Source organism: Malaclemys terrapin, chromosome 3 (genome assembly GCF_027887155.1).
Source record: "Malaclemys terrapin pileata isolate rMalTer1 chromosome 3, rMalTer1.hap1, whole genome shotgun sequence".
Lineage (NCBI taxonomy): Eukaryota > Metazoa > Chordata > Testudines > Emydidae > Malaclemys > Malaclemys terrapin.
Window position 1 is genome coordinate 97,315,004 of NC_071507.1, and position 24,126 is coordinate 97,339,129.

General features: G+C 41.9%; 2 protein-coding genes across 4 annotated transcripts in view; both read left to right on the plus strand.

Annotated features, from left to right (window-relative positions):
• Positions 1–5,172, plus strand: part of LATS1 (large tumor suppressor kinase 1) — a 41,367-nt gene extending 36,195 nt beyond the window's left edge. For both annotated transcript variants that reach the window (XM_054021534.1, XM_054021535.1), the window contains exon 8: positions 728–5,172. In XM_054021534.1, the coding sequence (XP_053877509.1) occupies positions 728–1,234 (507 nt within the window). In that variant the 3' untranslated portion in view covers positions 1,235–5,172. The remainder of the gene's footprint in view (positions 1–727) is intronic.
• A 4,481-nt stretch (positions 5,173–9,653) lies between these two features.
• Positions 9,654–24,126, plus strand: part of KATNA1 (katanin catalytic subunit A1) — a 32,856-nt gene continuing 18,383 nt past the window's right edge. The window contains exons 1-4 of one of the 2 annotated variants that reach the window (XM_054021536.1): positions 9,654–9,741; positions 19,098–19,214; positions 21,279–21,452; positions 22,183–22,340. In XM_054021536.1, coding sequence (XP_053877511.1) covers positions 21,282–21,452; positions 22,183–22,340 — 329 coding nt within the window. In that variant the 5' untranslated portion in view covers positions 9,654–9,741; positions 19,098–19,214; positions 21,279–21,281. Of the gene's footprint in view, positions 9,742–17,184; positions 17,675–19,097; positions 19,215–21,278; positions 21,453–22,182; positions 22,341–24,126 lie in introns of those variants that run through there. The other variant, XM_054021537.1, reaches the window with a different exon arrangement.

Genomic DNA, 24,126 nt, shown 5'->3' on the forward strand with positions numbered 1-24,126 from the left:
ACCCCCCAAAATCCTGTAATTGTGACCTATATTCTTTGTTCCTAGATGAACTACCTTGCATTTGGCTGTAGGAAAACCAATGTCTTCATCTCTTAAGGCTTGTACACACTAGTGCTTACTTCGGTATAACTTCAGTAGCTCCAGGCTATGGAAAAGCCACCTCCCTGTGCAACAGAAGTTACACTGACCGTAAGCACCAGTGTGGACAGCGCTGTGTTAGCGGGAGAAGTTCTTCTTTTGACACAGCTACCACCATTCAGGGAGGTGGATTAATTATGCCGATTGGAGAGCTCTCTCCCCTGAGCATAGAGTGTCTGCACTAGTAGTGCAGCTACATCAATACATCTGTGACGCTGCAGCAATTCTACTGTAGACTAGCCCTTAGTCAGTACAGGTTTCCCATCTGTACAGTGAGGATAATAGTGCTTTCCTTCCTCACAGGGGTGTTGTGAGATAAATACATTAAAGATTTTGAGGCAACTCGGATGCTCTGGTAAAGGAGGATCCTATAATTACTGGAGAGAGAGATGATGGCAAAATAAATAAAAATATCAAGTGGGGGGGCTTTTGAGTTTTTAGGGGAAAACGGTTATAGGTGTTAAATGATCACTCTTGAAACAATTTTCATTGTGCATTTCATACTTGGTTTTTTTTTTTAAAGAAATTGCAAACAAAAAATGAAAAATCTAACTTTATTTTCTGATCTTTTTACACTTTCTTTTTAAAGGTTATCAATTGGCAAACAGCTCTTCACATCCCACCTCAAGCTAAATTGACTCCAGAGGCTTCTGACCTTATTATCAAACTCTGCCGAGGGCCAGAAGACCGCTTAGGCAAGAATGGTACAGATGAAATAAAAGCTCATCCATTTTTTAAAGCTATTGATTTTTCAAGTGATCTACGACAGCAGACTGCTTCATATGTTCCTAAAATTACACATCCCACAGACACATCCAATTTTGACCCAGTTGATCCCGATAAGTTATGGAGTGATGATAAGGAAGGGAATGTAAATGACACACTTAATGGGTGGTACAAAAATGGGAAACATCCTGAACATGCTTTTTATGAGTTCACATTTCGAAGGTTTTTTGACGACAATGGCTACCCATACAACTACCCCAAACCCATTGAATATGAATACAATAATCCACAAAACTTGGAGCAGCAATCAGATGACGATGATGAGCAGGCAGGCAAAGGGGTTCAAAATCGTGATCTAGTTTATGTTTAGCAGAGAAGTTGAAGATATTTGAACCATGTGTTTTGAAGTTGGGATTTTTCAAAAATCCCCTGTGATGAGAGAATTAACATAAGATTGCTTGGGTAAATATATGCACACTTTATTAAAAAAAAAAAATTACTATTACAAAGTTCTGTATTTTTGCTTTCTGTACATTTTGTTTCCCCAAAATACAGGGAAATCATTTTAAAACGTTAATTTATTCCAGCATTATTAATCATTAATTTAGAAAAGAATTTGTTAGGAAAAATAAATTATGAACTGAATTATATGATCAGTTCTTTGTACTTTAAGTACTCAATATAGGAAATAGTGATTTCTTAAAAGGAGATGCCTGTTATCTATTTGTACATAGGCTAAATATTTTTTTTTTTAAATCTTTGTTCCAGACTTAAACAGTTCTGCCTTGCTTTGACCAAATATAAATCTTATCATACACTTACAAAACTGATACCTCTCTGATACAAGGCTGCTGTACCGTGGCTTCCCACAAGCTCCATTGTTAGCAAAATTAAGCCTGTTTGATAAGTAATTCCCAGTTAGTACAGCTTTGAAAACAGGAAGCATCAGTCTCTGTTGTAATGTGACTATAAATGGTTAAAAAAAAAAAACGTAGGGTTTTTATTTATATTTAACTTAAAATTATATTGAAAGCTATAACTAGATTTAGGGCACTGTGATACCTAAAACCAGTACTAGTATTTACTTAGTAGCAATTTAACTCTCTCCCTGTCAGCCCCTCTTAAAGATGTGGGAGGAATAAAGCTTTAGAAAAAAATAGCCTGAAATCTGCTCTAACTTCATTTTTTGACTGAAGCCAAACTGTACTGTCTCTAAAACTGTGTTCCAATCAGAATAGTTATAGCTTGAAAAATTGTTTTTAAAATGGTTCTATTTCTTGCTCCAGCCTTTCAGTTGGTTATGAGGAAGGATTGAGAGTATGATACATGGCTTTCATTAGGCTTTTGTGCTGCGAAGACCAGTTTTATGTGTTAAACCTTAACCAGTGGGAAACACTGCTGTGCGTGTACCTGGGAACAAACAAGTCAAGCTGTTTGTTTCCCCCTTGTTACATTTGTGTCATTGACAGCTTAATTCAAAGCAGATTTACCTCTGTGGTGTTTGATACTGCGATAGCAGATACATATAATTCTGAATACTGGTTTCATGGCATTCAAGCAGCAGCTGAGCAGAAATTCTAGTATCACAGCCTTAAGATGCAAAATTAATAAGCTTTTTGTGATGCTCAGAGGGGAACACACCACTAAACAGCTGTCCCACTCACAAGACCAGCAGTTGTTTCAGGTGTGGAAAGAGAGAGCAATGCCCCTCGATCCCATAGCCAGCAGTTTTTTTGAGGGACAGAGGGAAATGCAAGTTGTTTTAAATAAATAAATAAACAAACATACTTTGAAACAACCACAGTTTCCCCACTCCTGGGTTGAAGTCCCATCTGTTAATATCAATCAGACATTTTTAACATCAGTGTGTCTTGTTTACTCCGATCATGCAGGTCATTATACTAGTATTCTTGCTCCCCAAGCATCATGAAACCACACTCAGCGCTGGTATCACAGCAGTGTAAGGAGTACGTGCAGTACCACTATGGTGCTATCATGAAAAATGTCTTTTAAAAATAATTTTAAGAAGAGAATCCTGTTTTTATGGATGTTTACTTATCTTTCTGTTTTGAAGCATCTATCATGGTGAAAAGATATTTATGTAAAAATATGCATTCCTTATAATAAAAAAATAGCTATTTATCTATAGTCTCAGTAGGACATGAATCAGTAAACACAATTCAAGTCCTGTATGCCTGTCTTAAAGAAAGCTGTTCTGTCTCAACATTTCTAAGATCTATAATGTTTAGCTTCAACATTATAAAATGGATGCAATATAGAAATACTTCAGCTTTTTATTTTTGTTTATAAAAACAGGCTTTTTATTTCACAGTAAATAATCATTTAAAGGACTGTCTTCATTCATAATGTTGGTAAGTGTCCCAGTAAAACTGGTAGTTTTAATCTCCTTTACTTGTCCTGCAGTAAAGTGTAATATATTGCTAGTTAAAACCAGTTTAATCAAGTGAGCATTATTTGTGGGCATGTAATAAATAAAACTTCCTTAGACAATGTTGTCACCTTTTAATTACAAATACAATTTTTATAATTGATTATCTGAGCATATTTCTCCTTTCCCAGTCCATCAGGATCTAGACTTGTGATTGGTCTTAGTCAAACAGTGATGGGTTTAGCTGAAGAAAGATGTCCTTTCCAAGGCACTTCCATTCTATATAAGGAAGTTAAATCCAAAAGGAATTTCTATTAAACCAAAATAATTGATATTTTAAGCTAATATGCATGGTACTGAAATATGAGATACCGGTCTGCCATTTTGAAACACTTAAATATACATGTCTTGAGAAACTGGTAGTATTTCCAGTTTTTCTATTATCTGCCATTAAATTTCTGATACTCCTAATTTCTGAAGTTGCAGTCTAAATGCTGCAGTACTCCATAAATGTATTTCTCTCCTGGATCTCCCAGCGCATTATAGCGCTAAGTCCTGCTCTGGGAGAACAGAAAATATCCTCATAAACAATTGTGTTATCTCAGCTCTCCAATGTATTGCCCTGCGCCCATATGTGAAACTCTCACTGACTACAGAAGTAGTTCCAAACATGGATCCAGGACATGCTGTGACCTTTAGTGTCTACTGTTTACAATATTGATATTTCAGTCCTTCATAAATTTTGCTCTAGAATTTTCTGGGGCATTGAAATTCAGATTGATCTTTGATCAGACTAGTTTATATTGACAACAGAGGAGAGATGCTTAAAACCAGCAGCTGTGAGATTGTATAATCACAGTTTTAGTTTAGGTTTCTTGAAAATATTTTCAACTGTAAAGAATAAAATGAGTCATTGTCTTTTATTGCCTCATGTATACATATAAATTGTATTTATAAAATGTTCTGTAATCATGTAACTATTGTAAATACTGTTCTGATGTATTGTTCAGTGATATTCTATCCTAGGGCAGGCCCTCTTGCTGTATCTTTTCTATCTTCATATTTCTAATAGAATCAATAGAATGTATGACTAGAAAGTCATTTTGAGACTGACTTAAAAAAAATCTTCTGCTGTTGCTAATTGCAAAGCTGAGAGTGGGTATGATTTATTTGGACTTAATTTTGTTTAGTTATTAGCTAATGCAGTGGTTGGGTTCTTAGATGCTGCTGCTGCTACCGTTACCCTACATACCATATGACTCAGTTCCAAATGTTGTTGGCATTTAAAATCAGACATTTAATCTGTTTGCTTTAATTCAACCAAAGCAAAGAGAGAACAAATTTCAGTCAACATAATGGTAAAAATGTTGAGTGTCTTAACATGCTTTTGAGCAAAGGCACTATTCAAGTTTACTATTGTATTGCGTGTGTATATATGTCTTTTGTATGATAAATGTTCTGTTGACAAAACACTACAATTTTATAAAATGACACTAGATTAAGAGAAGGAGTTGCAACCTTCGTAGACAATATAAATCATCTTTGCATACTTCTGAATGTAACAGCTGTTAGTAATCAGTGACATTCCCTATAACTGTTTTATGAATGTTTCATTTTTCTCAAAATCAGTTTCTCCAGGATAATATCTGCTGGGATAATAAAGTACAGTAAATCTTTTTCCTTATAAATGGTAAATAAATTCTGGTTCTACTAATCAAATACAAGTTAAAAGTTTAAATTGTTCAAAAGTTGTTGGTCTTCCTCTGTTCTCTTAAATCTGTGCAAATGGCTGTACTTGGACATTAGTTTCTGATCTCTATCCTAGAAGTTCTGTACCTCAAGTCACACAATAATTGTAATTTGTCATTCTTCTTTCTCCCCCTCCCACCATCAAATGATTAAAATGGCCCTGCTCAAGATCTACTTATTCAGTGGACAATGAATGGATATGCAGTCTGTATAGACTGTACATCATGGACAACTAACTTCATAAATTATTGCTTTTCTTGGAGATCTAGATGAAGTGCAGCTCTTAAGTTATCAAAATCCATTCCTAGCATAAAAATGCTATTCAAATATAGGACATTGACTTTTTCTTTGATAGGCTTCAGTTTAAAGTGCATATCTAAAAATGAAAACAGGTGCATAAATCCATGCTTTACTAAAGAGGTATGTTACATGCTAGCTCCTCTACCAGACTTGGACCTCTTGGGCTTGAAATAAAATATAGTGATAGTTTTGATGTTCTTGAGGGGCGAGTGACCATGTGACAGTTAAAACAAGAAACACACAGACTTTGCAAAGGAACTTTTTGAACATATCGACATTTTACTCTCAGAAGTATAAAAGATTTACAGATCTATTGAAAAACAACAAACATCTAAATACAAATCCTACCTCAGGCTGATCTCACCCCTCTGGTTTGGGTCTGAGATCTGTCCATGTTCAGCATAGGTGAAGATTCCAATGTCTCCTATGCAGCAAGTTCTTGATGCTGGTGATAGCTGGCCCCTACACACAAGTTCTCTTACTTATATACACCGACTTGGTCCTGTTCCAGCTAGGTTGGAGTTCACATACTCAACCCCTCTTGGTTCACAGGGAGGGCCTGGTAAACCAAGACACATCATTAGCAAGTCAGTAGTCCTTAGGATCAGTCTGGATGGGTCATTCTGTGTTAGATTTCCAAGGTGAAGAAAGCTGCCTTCTCCAGCCTTGCTATGCATCACCTTTGGTTATGCATATATCACTTTAAATGGGCTCTTGACAATATAGGCCCATGCACAAACTGGAGGTTCTACTCCACAATGCAGGTTTACAGCCCCCCTCTACAGAAAGGATGTGGACAAATTGGAGTCCAGCAGAGGGCAATGAAAATGATTAGGGGGCTGGGGCACATGATTTAGGAGGGGAGGCTGAGGGGAACTGGGCTTATTCAGTTTGCAGAAGAGAAGAGTGAGGGTGGATTTGATAGCAGCCTTCAACTACCTGAAGGGGGGTTCCAGAGGATGGAGCTAGGCTGTTCTTTGTGGTGGCAGATGACAACAAGAAGCAATAGTCTCAAGTCACAGTGGGGGCGGTGTAGGTTGGATATTAGGAAAAACTAGTTCACTAGTAGGATGGTGAAGCACTGGAATGGGTTACCTAGGGAGGTGGTGGAATCTCCATTCTTAGAGGTTTTTAAGGACCAGCTTGACAAAGCCCTGGCTGGGATGATTTAGTTGGGGTGGTTCTGCTTTGAGTAGGGGGATGGACTAGATGACCTCCTGAGGTCTCTTCCAAACCTAATCTATGATTCTAAGAAAACAAAATGGAATTCATAAAATGACATTCCCAAATCCTCACACAGGTTCCTTCCATTAATTTTAGAGGTGCTTTGTGCTGGTCTTGCATATCTTAGTGAAGAAATCCATCAGAAAAGAGGAATGTAAGGGCTCCGCTCTGAAATGTGTATTTGAATAAAAAAAATTGTTTTGACATGTTTTGTTCTAAGAAAATAATTTAAATTGGCATGTAAAGAAACTGGAGAATGGTCGGGGGGTTGCTAAAGGGAACAGAACACCCTTGCTCCTGACTGCAACTTTAGCAGGGTCCTGTCTACGCATGTTTTGTGCACTTAGATTTATATTGGTTAGAAATTTAGCTCAAGCAAAATCAAAATATAGCACTCAAACTTAAATAAGTATCTGCTTTAGGGGATTGCACTGATTTAATTAAATCAGTTTGCTTGCATTTAGCTAAATCAATGCAACCAGCCCTATGGCTCCTGCGTGAAGCTGGAAGTACTATAGAGAATGATAGAATTACATAATTATTCCTTTACATTTAGGACATGGTGGACAAAAGAAATTTTGGGGGATTAGTAGGAGTGTGAGCATGGCTCACAACTTTGTCACATCACTTAAAAAGTTTTAAAGTAGAGATTATTCTACTGGGCCTTCAATTTCAGGGAGTCCAACCAGATTCCTAGTAGTGAGGACAAATGGAGCTTGATGCAGCACTTCCAGATGGACTTCCTGACCTAAAGTGCAGAGCAGGCACAGCTTGTATGGTATACCTTGAGTGGCAAACAAGGCACATTACCTCAGGCTCCATGTATCTTGCCCCCCCAAACAACAATGGGGGAAAAGGTCAAAAGGATACATCACACATGCAGACACATTGTGCCACACGCTTATAATTTTTCAAATTCCCTTCTTCCTAAATAAGTATGTATTCCAATGATTTAACAATTTAAACCATTATGATGTAATTTTATTGCCATTCAGTCTGACTTGATTAAAGGGACACTGCCAGGTTAAAAGTGATGTCTTCTAAAAGACAAATGCTCTTGAATTACTCATAGATTAGATTAGTAATGCTAATGATTTTCAAAACAACTTTTTATTATTTATATTTATGTATGTTACTCCACAGGAAATTAAAAGGATTTAATTCTGCTTTGATTTATAGTAATTTTCTAGTAGATTTCACTTTTAGGTTCTAATGCACTACCACAGTGCTTGAATGCTCAGTTGGCAAACGCTGCAAGATAGTTAAATATCCATTGTATTTTGTTATGAATATTTGTATTTGTCTTGGACAGCATAAACATTTTTTTTTAAACTAAAGCCCAGTCCTAGAAGGAACTGAGAGCGTGTGTGAGAGTGTGCCTATGTTCCCTTATCAACTGTTTTTGAAGTCCAGGCTAAATCTAAAGTGACAGTTCCCCTTTAAACAGAAACATTTAAAAGAGCCTCAGCTGCCCTAACTGAGCCAACTCTGCCACAAATGGCAGAACAAGTGAAAGCCATGTCAGCAAAAATATGGTCACCTTGATCGATCAGCCCTCGTATAGATTGCGCCGATCACAACATGTCTTCCATTCTTCTCATATCCTGGCCTTCCTTCTCCATGTGCGGCCATGTCTTTTCACGATAAAATCTTCTCATCTCTTTGGAGGTCGGCTGAGTGGTCGTTTCAGTTCCCGGCATGGGTACCACTCGGTGAAAGCTGCAGTCCATCAATTGTCAGTGAGCCTCGCTATATGCCCGGACAATCGCATTTTACTATGCCTGCTCTCAACAGCGACGTCCTGCACTCCACTCTGCTGTCTCATCACTTCATTGGGGACTCGGTCGCAGATTTAAATCCCCAGAATTCTTCTTTCCATCACCCTCTCCGTGACAGACAGTTGCTGCTCCTCTGTCTTCATCAGCGCCTATGTTTCGCTGCCGTACAACGTTGCTGGCAGTACTGTTGAGCTGAAGAGGCTGGCACGAGTTGCCTTGTTGATTTTTCCTTCAAGGACATACTTGATAAGAATTGAATGCACACCAAACTGCCTTCTTTCTTCGCAAGAGTTCACCTTCCTGATTGTGGCGCATGTTAATTTCTTGGCCCAAATAGACATATTGCTCAACCTAAAAATGTTCAACTTGATTTGTTTTTGAGGGTAACAGGCAGACATTTGTTGATTTCTTTAAAGCAAGTGACTCCCCCCACACTCTCCGCTAGCAAAATGGGGGCACGCTTTAAGGACTAAAGCTACTGCCCACACCACGTTTTGGGATGCCAAATCCTTCGTTTTGAGGGTGGGGTTTTTTTTTTTTTGCTTACATGATTTGGGGACAGGTGGATGCCAAAAAAGTTTTCCCCTATAGCAGTGGTTCTCAAACTTTTGTACTGGTGACCCCTTCCACATAGCAAGCCTCTGTGTGTGACCCCCAATAAATTAAAATCATGTTTTTATATATTTAACACCATTGTAAATGCTTGAGGCAGTGAGGTTTGGGGTGGAGGCTGACAGCTTGTGACCCCCCCCCATGTAATAACCTTGCAACCCCGAGGGGTCCCGACCCCCAGTTTGAGAACCCCTGCCCTATAGACAATACAATACCTAGTACTAGCCCTGAGTACCTTACTGTCAGCCAAAGCTAGCCCTTACTAATTTGCCCAGGGCTTGCTTTGAATAGTTGCATGGTGAGAACACAGCTGACTAAGCTATAGCTAAATTCTCTCTGTTGGCATTGGTGGTTCGATGATTGTCTTCTGGCCCGCAAGGCGGGAAGTTTGGGGTCGAGTCCTGGCCCGTGCAGTTATGAATAGCTTTTTGATTCACAGGAGCGAGGGGAGCCAAGATTCTGTTTGTTGTTCTCTGCTCAGTTTCCCCACGGACGGGCGATTGCAGACCCCGGGAAGGGAGGGGGACGCGCCACGCGCTGACAGCGGAGACCCTCCCAGGCCCCACAGCCCATACACTGCAGCAGGGAAAGTGGGCGCGCCGCGCAAGGCTTCCAGGAAGTGACGCAGGCAGATTTGCCTTCGAACGGGCCACAAAGGAACGCGGCAGCTGCGGGGGGCGGGGTGGTGGGAGGAGCTAAGGCCGAGGGTGGGGGCCGCGGAGAGGGAGGCGCGCGCGCGCGAGAGAGAGAGAGAGTGAGTGAGCGAGCGAGCGGCGGCGGCGGCGGCGGCGCCGTTACGGAGCTGACGGAGCGCGCTGGAGACGAGTAAGTGTCAGCGCGTCCCCGCCCCTGGCCAGGCAGGGGCTCCCGGGGCTGTGGGGCTCCCTTGCCCGCCGTTCCTCCTACGGGGTCGCGTCAGCCCTCATCCCCGAACTGCCGTTGGACCCCAGGGGCTTGCGTCGCCGCCGGGACTCCACCCCCCCGCCGCGCGCTGAGGCGACGGGGGCTGGGAAGGTGCCGGGTTCCGGATGGGGCGGGGCCGTGTGTGTGCGCGGGGCCTGCGACCGGCTTGCGGGTCCTCGGCTCACCCGGCCGGCGGGGAGGCCGCTCCTCGCCCCGCCGCAGGCGCCTCCAGCTCCCCGACAGGCGGCCCCAGGCGAGTCGGGCGCTTCGTGCAGTTGTGCCCGCTCCTGGCTGCAGCTGCCCGAGCTTTAGGTCGGGTTTGGGGGAGCGGAGCGGAGCGGAGCGCTGCGGGGGCCGGTGTCCCTTAGCGGCCTGGGAGGGCGATGATCGGTGCTGGGGGGATGTCTGTGTATACAGCATGTATCGCTGTTATTCCCTTGTCATCTCGGACGCGATTTCTTCCCTCCGACCCCGCAGTTGGGTCCCCCGCTATTGTGTGGTGTTGAGGTTATGGCTGAGAGACCTAGGACAGTGAGACACATTTAGGGAAATCATTTTGGCTGTGAATTGGAAATCTCCGGAAAACAAAACAAATGGAAGAAAGTCTGTCTTGGACCTCTGTCTAGTCCGAACAGCCTCAAGAAGTCCTAGCCTGCCTCACTCGTTTCACATCTCAAATTAAGGTGTTTTGCTAAGGAAACGATAAACTAAGGCTTAAAATGAGGCCTCTGCCAATAAAAAGGATCATAGTGAAGCAAAAGTTCCTTTAATACCCCACCCGATCACTAGTTGCTATTAAAATATTTGCTAATTTAACTTTTTTCAAAGTTCTCCACCATAGTTGTGCACTCCAAACAGCACAATTTTTATAACATCCTGAAATCCTTTGTCATTCCTGACATTATTAAAACCTTTTTAAAGACATCCGACGAAGTAGGTATTCACCTATGAAAGCTCATGCTCCAATACATCTATTAGTCTATAAGGTGCCACAGGACTCTTTGCTGTTTTTAAAGACAGAGATCAAACTGAATTTTCTATGTGAGTTGCTCCGGTAATTGCTATTATTGTCTATACCAATCATACTTATGACAACTTGTAGCTTGCTATCAGCAGCCTTTATCACATGTGCTTTTATTCTTCTGATAAAGTCAGAGGCGGCTAAAAGTTTTGTGGGGCCCTGGGCCAGAGCAAGTGGGGGCCTCTCCCCACCCCTTCCACCTGCAATTACCCCCAGTCCTCCCCCCCCCCTTGCTCCTGCTGGGGAAATGGGGTTGGGGTGCAGGGGCGTCCCTTGCTCCCCAACCCCACTCCCTGGCAGGAACAGTGGGGGCAGGATGCGGGGACGCCCAATTGGCCAGGGCGCCTGGCACAGCCCCGTTGGCCTACTGGCTAATCCACCACTGGATAAAGTAGCTTAAAACAAGAATGCATGTGCAGATGTATGTCAATTATGTAGTACAGAGAAATAAATTGGCTCTCACTTCTTCATTGTATTTCTATCAGAAGCTAAGTATGAAATAATATTTTAGGGTTCACATATACTCTTCTGTTTATGTAGAATAACTTCGATTTGGCACTTGTCTGTTAGAAGTCCTTTTTTATTTTTTCCTGTCAAGTTTGAGTCTTTCAAGTGAGTCAGTACAGAATGCTGCTTACTCCCTTACCTTAGAGGATCTGAGATGCATTTAGGCAACCATTCTTGAAACACAGACCTTTTCAGTTAGTAAAATAAGAAGGGCTGTTTCAGAATAAACCACTGGCACCTTTCAGAAATGCACACATGGCATGGGGCGGGGAACAGAATTGGAAACATGAACCAGAATATGTAGCACAGAGTCCTGAGAGCAAACACATGCACCTAATTTCACATCTAGTATTCCATCTTGGTAACTAAGATACAGTTGCTAGACTTAACAAATCCATTGCTGATATTGAGGGCCCTCATGAGTCGAGAGAGTGCTAGGGGGCTTTCCATAAGTTTCTGCAGAATTTAAACTTTTTTTAAAAATAGTCGATCTTGTAGTTAATAAAACTTTCTGAATGTAAACTGATACCATGATTTTCCTGAGTGTGCATAACAAATTGAAATAATAGAAACTGCCTCAGGCCCAAAAAAAACCTGGCTCTAGCTTAGTCTAAGCAACCAGGTTGTGTGGTGAAGTGTTCCTCTGGGCATGGAAAAAAAATCTTAGGCCTCTTTGTAGCATTGGAACTCTTCCATTAATGTTACTCTGGCCCTAGGATTGCCTCTAGCCAACTTGTGGTGCACAGTTTGTGGATAGAGAGTTCATGGATCCATGTTGTAGTTGATACAGCAGCAGGCCCCCACGTACCAGTTTAATATGATATGATACTATTGTGGAACTGGATTTGTTTAAACCCGGTATGTGTGTTGGGAGGTTAGGGAGTGTTCAGCCACTACATAGACTTCCCAAATCTTGTATGGTGAAATTGCGGAGATTTGGCTACTCGAGGGCTCTTCTATGGAGAGAAAAAAAGCATGATTTGTCCTTAATATGTGTGAACTACTATACTACTTTTAATCTCAAGGATTAACAATGGGATTGCAAATGCCAAAGCCTTTTTCTTTATCTTAATTTACCATGAGTCTTCAACCCGTACCCTGCTGGATGTACTTCAGGCACTTAATGCAAGTGGACTAAAGTCTATGGCTAGTGACAGGATGATTTGTCAAGAGTTGTAATTGTATTTCTATATTAGTAATCTCTGGGAAATCCTATGCATTATATTCTGAATAAGTTATTTTAATTCTGAAACCTTTTTTGGGGATTCAGCATAACATTACATTTAAAAGGGCAAAATTCCATGTGGATTCTTTGCATTGTTCCCTGCCTGGTGGTGACTTTACAAACTCATCTTCACCGTAGTGGCTTTGTCCATAGATCACTTCATAGAATACAATTCGGGGAATGGTTCTAATTGATAAAAGTACTATGTAGACTATCTGCTTTATTGTCATCTAATTCCACTGAGCACATAAGTTAAAATATTTTGTCTAGTAAAGGAGTTGATTTTCTTTTCCTTTATTCTAGTCTTGTCATAGATTTTCATATGCTTGTTTGTATATGGAACCAGTCTGGGACAGTTCTGAAAGACAATATGTATTTCCTCTTTACCTCTTCACAGAATTAGATACTCGGAAATAGTGTTACATAGTCCACTTAGCTCATATAATCTATTCTTGTTCTTTAAAAGACAGTGTAGAATATAGCGCTCCACTAAAATGGTAACAAGCACAGTTTAAAGATCTAGGATCAGTGTGCTATCCAACAATATAAATGAAGAAAAATTGATAGTAAAACTATGATGCAAATATGAATACATTGTGCGTTGGTATTTATGAAAATCATCAATTATCTGCTGCTTTGGCATTTTAAATTAGCCTGCATTACGAAGGCAAATTTTCTATGTCCACACTGCAGTTCATGGTGTGATTGCAGCACGCCATACCTGTATTATCTTTACCCATACTAGTACAGCAGTGTAGATGCAGCAGCATGGGCTTCAGTGGAAGCTAGCAAAGTGAATATGTACCTATTTTTAGCTGTTGTCTATCTGTACTGCAATCATACCTTGAATTGCAGTGAAGACATAGCCTTGATTACAAGGCTAAACCTTGGGCAGCAAATAGATTAAATTCTGTTACTGTTGCTTCTTTAGCACCCACATCTAAACTGACAGCCCTCAGATAACTTTTGGAGAAACATCTGTGTTTTGTTGAAACAAGCAAAAATCCACTGATTTAACTGTCTCTCTTCCTACTCACATTCTCTGCCTATTTTGTTCCTTTGCATATTGTTTACTTCCTTCATTTTTCTTTAACTTGGAAAAGTCAGTTAGTGGACCAGTACAGCATCAATCTTTTGTGTTCTTACACCCATTTTCCTGGCTAGGCATTCCATGCCTTCTCTTCTTTCCATTCAGGGATCATTTATTTCCTTTGTTTCCTCTCTGTTCTTTGTGACTCCACATATTTGGAAGAAAAATCACTCATATGGTTGAACTGTTTGTTTCCCTGCACAGATTTATAAAGAACGCCTGCTCTGCTCAGAGTTCTGCACTGTATTTATTGTATATGGCTATGTTATGGGTTTCTTACTCTTTATTTTGAAAGCCTAGTTCTACATTAATAACATGCCATTACTTGATTTAAAATGTTTAGTAGCATCTTGCTTAACTTGTTATTTCAGCAGGTTTAGTCATCAGTTTAAAATTCATGGGACAGGCAAACAGGTGTATCTGGTAGGATGACCACATGTGGAAATGCTTGATCTTGAATATTGCTATTAAAACCTGTGGTAATATCTGTAGTGATCCTTGATGAATTTTATGTATTTTCTCCTACATAAGAAGAGACCCTTACATAGATTTCTTCTGAAAACTTAAGTTAAAACCTGTTCCCAAAATCTAAATTAACTGTTCCATGAAAGGGAACTAGGCATCACTGAGTACAACTGCAGAGCATGTGGCCGTGAGCCTCCCAACAAACTTGGGCTTGTGATGCTAGTGCTCTTTTAAAAAGCTACATAGGGAACTCTCCATAGGCCTCAGAGCTGGAACTGCAAATTCATAGCGCTGTCTCTGCAGCTATTTGTAGAGTGCTGGGATGATCCTTATAAGCTCCAGTCTGTCGACCAGGGATGGGAGACTCATTAGCCTTGGCTGTGTAGATGTGTGGATACCTCAGTGAAGACCTCTGCTTAATATGCACCTGTGATCAAAAAGGTAGACAAGAAGTTAGGATGTATAAGAAATGGCATAGAGAATAATATGGAAAAAAATGCCATTATGTGAATCAGTGGTGTGGCTTCATTTGGGATATTGCATGTAGTACTTGTCACTTCATCTCAAAAAGGATATAGCATAATTAAAGGGCATTCAGAAGGATGATGAGACTAATTTTGGGGCATGGGAAAATTCACATGACACTGAAAAGACTGGGATTGTGTCCCTTAGAAAGGAAAGATAAGAGGAAGTGTGATCGTAGGCAGAGCTGGTGTTACTGCCCATGCTTCAGGTTGCCCAATTTCCATTTTAATGCAGTGTTTACACTTGCGTATAATGTTGCTGAACTTTAACTATTCAGGTTAAAATTTCCCATGTCAGTTGTCTGCTTCAAGCTGAATTTTTGGGAAAGTTTGAGCTAAAATGGTACAGCCATTTCCAAGAACAAGGTTAGGGAATACTAGACACTGTTTTGCCCATGTTCAACAAAATTCTTTCCACTGTTCATTGGAGCTCTAACACCTCCATGCTTTGGAGCAGAGACTTGAAATTTGGCGGGGAGGGGAGCAGTCTCCTGAGTGTCAGGGATGTGCCTATTGCATCTCTGTGAAAATTGAGATTTTTTTTCATATGGTCAGTGGCAGCTAGTCAGTTTTGCACCTAAATTCTTCAGAGTCCAGCTGTACCAAGCATGCTTTCTCCCAGGGCTGCGGGGGCTGAGAAGTACTTTCCCTTTAATTGCTCCTCCCTGCTGCTCTGGGAGCAACTGTGGTACTGGGCACAGGAACTGAGCAGGGAGACTTTCTCCTGTACTCTGTGGACAGAGGTAGCACTAGTAGAGCCAGGTAGTTTGGAGGAGGAGGAGGAAGCAGCCACACTGGAATGCAGAAAGGGGTCTGAGGGGAGGGTTGCAAGAGTCAGTGGGTGGGGGTAAGCACAGGAGGAGGAGGAAGATAGGAGCCAGTTAGGATTGGGGAGGAAGGGGGCTGGGGTTTATTATATAGGTTCAGAAGGGAAGGGGGACAGAAGCCACAGGTAGTGGATTGGAGCAGAGCGGGACAGGCAGAAGGGTCTATAACAACGTTTTTCAGCCACTAGGGGCTTTTCTTGCAGCCATAGCCTCCTGGAAGGTGATGGGGGTGTGGGAGGGTGAAGCAACTGCCTGTCCCCCTGGGCTGCCAGCAGGGGTTGGGCCCTGCCCCCTTCTGGAGCCAGAAACACCTGAAGAGCAGGCAGCTGGTGTGAGTTTTCCGCCTTCCTAAGGGCAGTGGGGTCAGGCTCCCGGCTTCAGGCCTAGGGTGGTGAGTGGCAGGCTCTGGTTGTGGGGCTTCAGGATGCAGCTACGCAGTGGCGGGCTCATCCCCTGGCCCTGGTCTCACCACTCCCCCCATCGCCCCTGGCCCCCGCTGCCTCCTCTGGCCCTGGGCTTCAGCCACGCAGCGGTGGGTTCTGTCCCAGGGCTTCGGCCCCAGCCACACGGCAGCAACTGCTAGCCCTGGGCTCACCACCCCTACTCGTCACCCCAGTCCCCGCTGCCTCCTCTATCCCCAGGCTCTGGCCATGCGGCGGTGAGCTCCAGGCCCCAGCATCATGGTGCTGGGCTCCAGTCATGAGACCCCAGGATCTGGCCATCGTCCCTGGCTCCCCACTGCGTCCTCTGGCCCTGGGCTTTGGCCGCACCTCAGCAGGCTCCAGTCCCCAGCTTCAGGCTCAGGCCTGGGCCCCAGGCTTTGGGCATTGGGCCTGGGCTTGCCACCTCCCCCACATTGCTGCTGGCCCCTGCTGCCCCTACCGGTCCCTTACCCACCTGCACCCCGGGAACGGGGAACTGCGGCCAATGGGAGCTTTGGGGGAGGTACCTGAAGGAGCAGCAAGAGCAGCATATGGCGCCATTTCCCCACACATGCTCCCAGGGACTCCGGAAGCTTCCTGGAGTGGAGCGGAACAGAGCGGGGTCAGGGGCCAGGGCAGGCAGGCAGTGAGCCTGCCTTGGCCGCAGCGTGCGGCGCTGCCACCCCAGATTCACACTAGGTAAGCGGCGCCAGGCCGGAGCCCACACCCCTCCTGCACCCCAACCCCCTGCCCTGAGCCCCCTGCCACACCCTGCACCCCAACCTCCAGCTGCACCCCTCTTGCACCCCAACCCCTTGCCCGGAGTTCCCTGCCACACTCTGCACCCCAACCCCCTGCTGCACCCCTCACCCTTCCCTCACTAGGCAGCTGTTCTCTTCTGAGAACAAGACCAATCAAGGTGATGGAGAGGATTCTGTATGGTACCCATTTGTGTGCTTCTCATATTGAGGCTCTGTCAGAGAAATCCAGGCATGCATGGGTCCAAGCTCAGTGACTTTAGCATCTAACAGTTTCCTGAAGTCAGTGCTTGTCTTCTTTTCTTATTATGGGATTAGGGCACAAGGAGATGAGATAAACTTTCCAAGTATATGTACAAGGTGACTCTGACAATTAACTTTTATTTTGTTTGTATTATTCTTGTGACATTGTGCAGTCTATATGGTTTTATAAAAATATGGTAATGAGTGAATATAACATAACTGGAATATGCTTCATGCAAAAGGTCTCTTGTAAGGTATCATTACAAAGCTTATCATCTACTGAGTGTGATCATCCTATTTGTATAAATGTACCACTCTTGTATCTGAAACTAGAAATATGAAATATAACTCTGAGGGCCTATTGTAATTATGCAAAGTGTGGGCCATTAATGGTGGTTTGGAATGGCTCCCATCAACCAGGAGAATTGACTGGGGCTCTGTTTGCAAGCAAGCCTTCCTGTGAGTCAGGCTGGGAGGAATGAAGGCTTGGGGTCCTGTAGTGACATGTGATCATGTCACCTGAACTGGAATCCATCTTTAACCTGGTGCTTTTCCAGTGAGGGGAGGTGGAAACCCAGAGAGAGACAAAGGATTCCCGCCTTATGCAAAAGATATATAAAGGGGTGGAACAGAACAAAGAGGAGAGGAGCCATCATGAAGAATCCCCTAGCTACCACCTGAGCTGGAACAAGAGCTGTACCAGGGGAAAGAATTGTGCCCAGGCCTGGAAGGTGTCCAGTCTGAGGAAAAAACTTACTGAAGCATCTCTGAGGGTGAGATTATCTGTATTCAGTTTGATTAGACATAGATTTGCGCATTTTATTTTATTTTGCTTGGTGACTTACTTGGTTCTGTCTGTTACTACTTTGAACCACTTAAATCCTACTTTCTGTATTTAATAAAATCACTTTTTACTTATTAATTAACTCAGAGTATGTATTAATACCTGGGGGAGCAAACAACTGTGCATCTCTCTCTATCAGTGTTACAGAGGGCAAACAATTTATGAGTTTACCTTGCATAAGCTTTATGCAGGGTAAAATGGATTTATTTGGGTTTAGACCCCATTGGGAGTTGGGCATCTGAGTGCTAAAGACAAGCACGCTTCTGTGAGCTGTTTTCAGGTAAACCTGCAGCTTTGGGGCAAGTAATTCGGACCCTGGGTCTTTGTTGGAGCAGACGGGAGTGTCTGGCTTAGCAAGACAGGGTGCTGGAGTCCTGAGCTGGCAGGGAAAAAAGGAGCAGAGATAGTCTTGGCACATCAAGTGACAGCTCCCAGGGGGTTTCTGTGATCCAGCCTGTCACAATTCTGCACTACTAATCCAAATCTTCTCTGTTCTTATGGGAAGTTACGACAAATCTAGTGCTATGTCAAATTAAGAAACTAGCTAACAATGTTTGGTTATGTGAAAACCTTTAGCAGTTTGTCTAGTAGTTTTGCAGAAGATGCTTTACCCTTGACTGATGTTCCATCTCTGAATTTGGAGCTGTGCCAGTCCAAAGATACTAACTATTGTGTAGCTATTTAAAAAAAAAATTCTTAGAAAGGGCATATTTAAATATATCAGCAGCAACTGCAGCATCTTGAACACACTTGCTGCAGTTTTTCCAGAGTTTCTTAAATATTTGTTCTTCAGTTCCCACCTGTTTCCTTTGTAGATATTTAAGTCTTTGAATCCTTGGTCCAGGTCTTTATTTCCCTCTTTTCTATGCACTGAAGGATGCATGTTTTTCATTCCGCCGCTGTTTATAGAGGCACCAGTTGCATATACTTTGTGCTTAGACTCTTAACACAGTACAAATGGGTGTGTTCACAGTACTTGGATTGTTCTTCTCACTAGAACCCCTCTTTCTTTCTATTTTCCTCAGTCCTATAATCAAATAAACTAGACTAAGGAGCAGTTGCAATCCTTTAACATTTAAATTCTTTCTGAATGTTATCTGGTAAATTTTAGAAATCTTTACACCTTTTCAGTTCTGTATTATTCTGGGGAAGGTAGATACTTACAAAGAAAGATGTTTTGCTAAAAAAAAAAAAGTGCTCCAGGGAGGATATGCTGTTTAAGAGTATTGGAAGTGCATTTTTGTACAGACCACACAGTGCTGCCTTCCCTTCCTTACCCTGCCTCCTTCACTAAATCTCAGTACTAATCAAAATATGCTGGTTTCATTACGTTTCTCACTCAAATCTTGCAGAGGGATCTATCTGCATGAGAAGTCAAGAAGGAAGGAAATAGCAGAGGAGAATAATTGGAATGCTCCCATAAGCCTCTCTTCTAAGGTGGAACGCTACTTTTGTTAAATACAGACAAGGTAAGGAAACAATAGGAGACCCAGAACTACAGGAAACGAGATTTAGAATTTCCATTTCCTGAGATTGTCCTGGAAAGCTAGACAGTGTTCTTCAGTGTGTTCTGACATGTTAAAGATTTTGACTGCATTTGTTTTCAGCTTGTACCTTCTCAGTGGCTACTTCCTTCTGCTAGCTCTGTAATCTCTGCATGTATAGGAAGAAGATAGTGCTATAAGGCTAGCCCAGGTACTCCTAAGCTTGTCAGGCTTCCCTGTTTCTTCTCCCTGAAATGACCACCATTGCCTTCCTCATTACATGCTCCAGCTCTGCAGATAGCCTACTAACAAAAGATTCCAGGAGATGCACCTTTAGTCATGCCTGAAGTCCCAGGGGTGGAAGGGCCCTTATTTCCTTATTTGACTTTTTTTTTTAAATAGTAAATTCAGTGAAATAAAAAACCTATAGAGCATCATGTAGTATTAATGATGCTGGAGTACCAGCAATAAAATCACTCACTTTGACCCTAGGCACCCCTGTATTTGCACCCTACACACAGAGTGCAATAATATTTGTACAAAGTATGCATTGAGGTATCATATGAAAGCTAATAACGTGCTTGTTGTTAATATAATTGTAAAATGCATGTTATGTTATGAATTCTCTCTGTATGATGTTACTAGAACACGTTTAAGACCAGGCAGCCTCGCCTAGATAAAGATAATAAACAGGTCTGTCCTAGACAAAGGAGTGTTTACCTAATAGCAGTAAACACAGCTGTTGAGCTGAACCATTGGGAGTTATCCTGAACTTGAAAGACCAAGAATTATCAAGGTACCTGCACCCCAGAGAGAGACAGGAGACTGAATCTCCAGCAGGCCTTTCTGACTTGTAAGACAAAGGCATTCCCTTTGGGGATATAAGGAATGGAGAGAGACTCCATCTTTATCCTTCACCTTAGGAAACAAAGAAACCAAGCAATTTGATCTCTGTGGTGGGTTCTGGATAGGCCCGCTAGTAAAAAGCTGGAAAGGAGATTGTTGGGTGAAGAATTCATCTTGAACAAAGGCTATATCTTACTAGTATAAATTTTAGATTTTTAGATGTTTTCACTTATTTGCTTGTAAACATCTCTTTCATTCTCTCTTTTACTTGGTATCACTTAATCCATTCTATTTTGTAAATAAACATGTTGGCCTTTATTGTTGTCCCGTGTTGGTGTCCCTAGCCTCTGTTTGCCAGAAGCTGGGAATGGGCGATGGGATGGATCACTTGATGATTACCTGTTCTGTTCATTCCCTCTGGGGAACCTGGCATTGGCCACTGTTGGAAGACAAAATACTAAGCTAGATGGACCTATGATCTGACCCAGTATAGTTGTTCTTATGTTCATTATAAATCAGTGCTGTGCAAGTTCAATGAAGTGTGTGCTTTCAGAAAGCTAATAGGTTGTAAAGGCTGCAAACTAACACTTCTCTGTGAAAGTCCAATGAGAGGGACTGGTCCCGCAGTAGGACAATTTGGGGGCTGGAAGAGTACTAAGGTCAGCGTGCAAGGAGTACCCAGGTTAGGCAAAGTCAGGGTGAGGCGTGTGGGCTGCTGGTAGGCTGTTGGGTCAGAGCTCTGGATCAAAGCTGCACTGCCACAAGACACCCAGGGTTACACGGCAGATGGTGACCTGAACCCCAAACTATCACACTCACTACCTCCAGATTCTTTTACCTGAAGGGATGGGGAAAAAAGGTGGGGAGGAGTGTATTCAGTCATGGCTCCCAACGTCATGTAGTCTCTGCACACTTGCATGTGTACTTAACAGTAGGTTCTACACTACTTGATAACTCAACTTGTGTAATAAAAAGTTTCACATACATCTGTGGTTATAGACAAGTGTAATTCATTTGTATTTTTATATTGATCAAATAGTTCTTTTTTCTTCCAGTGTGACTCCTCTTAATGAATCTACTCCCGGCATCACTGTTAATCAGTTAGATTAGGATATGTCTAATTATCTGGAAGTTATTTCACATATATGCTTTGACTTGTTTTCTTGTACTGAATTTTCAGTATAACTATTTAATTTTTTTCAGCTTATGTTGAGTATGAGTCTTGTTATGATTAGCGAGAATGTAAAACTGGCCCGTGAATACGCGCTGCTGGGAAACTATGATTCTGCAATGGTCTACTACCAAGGAGTACTTGACCAAATGAATAAATACCTCTACTCTGTCAAAGATACATATCTGCAACAGAAATGGCAACAGGTGAGCAGTCCTGTTTTGCCAGTTAATATTTCAATGGTAAAGTATTAAGCTAATATAAATGATTTAGTTTAATGTTGAATAAGAAATGTAAAAATATCTAAACTATTCCCTGGTAAACTGTAATACAACTATATATTCTTATTGAAGCTTTCATTGGCTGATTTCTCTCTTTGTTGCCCCTTGCAGAGTAAGGAGTGGAGAACAGTTAATTAGAACAGGAGTTAGTATTGTACTAACTTGCTTGCCAGTTTGACTTTTAACTGTGTCAATGAGTGCCCCAGTTACGCTTCCGTTTATTTAATTCTTATCGCTCTTATTCTTATTGCAATATTTCAGTGGTGTGGTTTTGGCTGTCTAATACAGAGTGAGTTCAGACCACCGTATTCATGTCCCCTTTACCCTTTTTCCATTGTAATGTTTTTTTTTCTTAAGACTGTGAAATGAAAACCAGCAGCAGGTTCTATGGAGTTGGTATTAAACCCATCTCTGTTCATTTATCTGACTGATTCTTCACAGTGTAAAAAGTTAAGACCAAAAAAAAAAAACCTTCACAAATTTCATGTATATTATTTCATGTTCTGAAGCATAAGTAGTATTTTAAATGTATTGGACTAATTTAAAGCACAAGATTTCTCTAGTTATCTTAATCCTGATGCACATTGGCTTTAGCATGACTCTGTTACACATTTGTTAGTAATATGCTTTAATATACTTCATATTTTTGCATTAGGTTTGGCAGGAGATAAGTGTGGAAGCTAAGCACGTGAAGGATATAATGAAAACACTGGAAAGCTTTAAATTAGATTGCACTCCCTTGAAAGCAGCACAGCAAGAATTACCAGCTCGTGATGGAGAAGTGTGGTCCTTGCCTGTGCCAGCTGAACGTAGGTAAGAAGAAAATTGGTAGGAGCAGATAACATGTAATAAAGTAAAAACATGCTCCAACTTCAATGAGAGTCTGCAGTTGGAGAATTCCTCCCTTTTTTTTTTTAGGGCTAAGGTACAGGGCTTGGAAACTCAGACACCTAAATAGCCAGATTCTGGGAAAGGAGTGAGATTTCTGGATCCTATTTAAGGATGTCATTTTCTTTTTGTCTTTAATAGTCTGATAAATGTGAAGCATCAGCCAACTTTCTAGCTGCAGGAAGAAAGAGTAGTGTAAAGACATGGGTGTTCTGGAGGTTCCAAGAAAGCTGACTTTCCACTACTGTATTTTTCTTCCCTCCTCATCATCCCTGCAATGATTCTCATTGCAGCTGGTGTGAAGGAGAGGGAGAAGTATCTGCTACTCTAGCACTTTCTACAGCCTCCCTTTTTAGGGTCATCTTCTCCTAGTGCATAACTCCTGGGCTTGCCTTTGCTGCTGCTTGTAGCTTTCCCAAGCAACAGCCTGAAATAGGCATGATATTTTGACTGTTTTGCTATCCAGTGTTCTGAGAGGTCAGTTTCACCATTACTAATCTTGGTAATTCCAATTTAAACAGCTTTGTCAAGGAGCAGAGGCATTGGAACTATGTCTGCAGATTAAAGAAAATATTTCAGTTCACATTTTTGGAAAGTTGCCTTTGTAACCAAAAAGGCTTGACATGTAATTATTTTTTAAAAAATGAAAGTTTAAATTCTGTAGAAATTGAAGACTTGGGCCCTGATCCCACAAGCTGTTCTGTCATAGATTGATCCCTGTCCCCATGCAAAAGCTGCTGACTTCATTTGTACTTCCCCTAGGAGAAACAGCTTGCAAGTTTAGGATCGAAGTCTTTAACAGTGTTGTGGTTTTTGACTAAGGGTACGTCTATATTTACCTCTGGGTTCGGCGGTAAGCAATCGATCTTCTGAGTCTTGTCTAGACGCGATAAATCGATCCTGGAAGTGCTTGCCGTCGACACCGATACTCCTGCTCCAGGGGGAAAGAAAGTTCTGTTTGTCGCCAGACTACTAGGGAGCAGGAAGGTTAGCTGCTGCTTAAATTAACTGTATTAGCATTAATTTATGTAGGTTCTTTCATCTCTTGCCTACCACCAGGGGTAGGAACCATGTTGGAAAATGTGTTGCTATGGAAGCCAGAGAGCTGTTAAGCTTTGTTAAGGCACAGAATCTCCCCACAGATCTCCTAGGATACCCATGACTTTTGTGGACTAGAGATCCCCTGCACATAACCCTCAACAGGCCATTCAAGTCAAACCTCATGGAGTTTACTCTTCCTCATTTGTCAGAAATAATCCATAAGAAAACAGTTTGGCTCTTAGGATTGTAAATTGGAATTTTTCTGAAATGGCAGCTGCAAAAATATTTGTATCAATAGGAATAACAGTCTTGCTGGTGCCAAAGAATATAAAATACATACTAATGCTATACAATACATATGAATTCTAGTTAAGAAATTGTGTGTCAAATGTATTTACAGAGGAGAGACCTTGGATTTAAAAAAAATCAGTGATTCCCCTCCATACTTATTTGCATGCATGTTTCTGGAGGTTGTCCAAGAGTCTTAGGAAGAGTAGGAGAGACGTCTATTAGTTTCAATGAGAGTTCTCAAGGTGGGAAATTTACACGTTTTTAGAAAAAATTGCCTTCTCTTGGGTTAAGCTAGTCATATTGAGGAGGTTTGGGAAGGGAGTGTGTGTGCAGGGTTAGAAAACAAAAGCTTGGTGGAGTTGCTGCCTTTTTGGAGGCT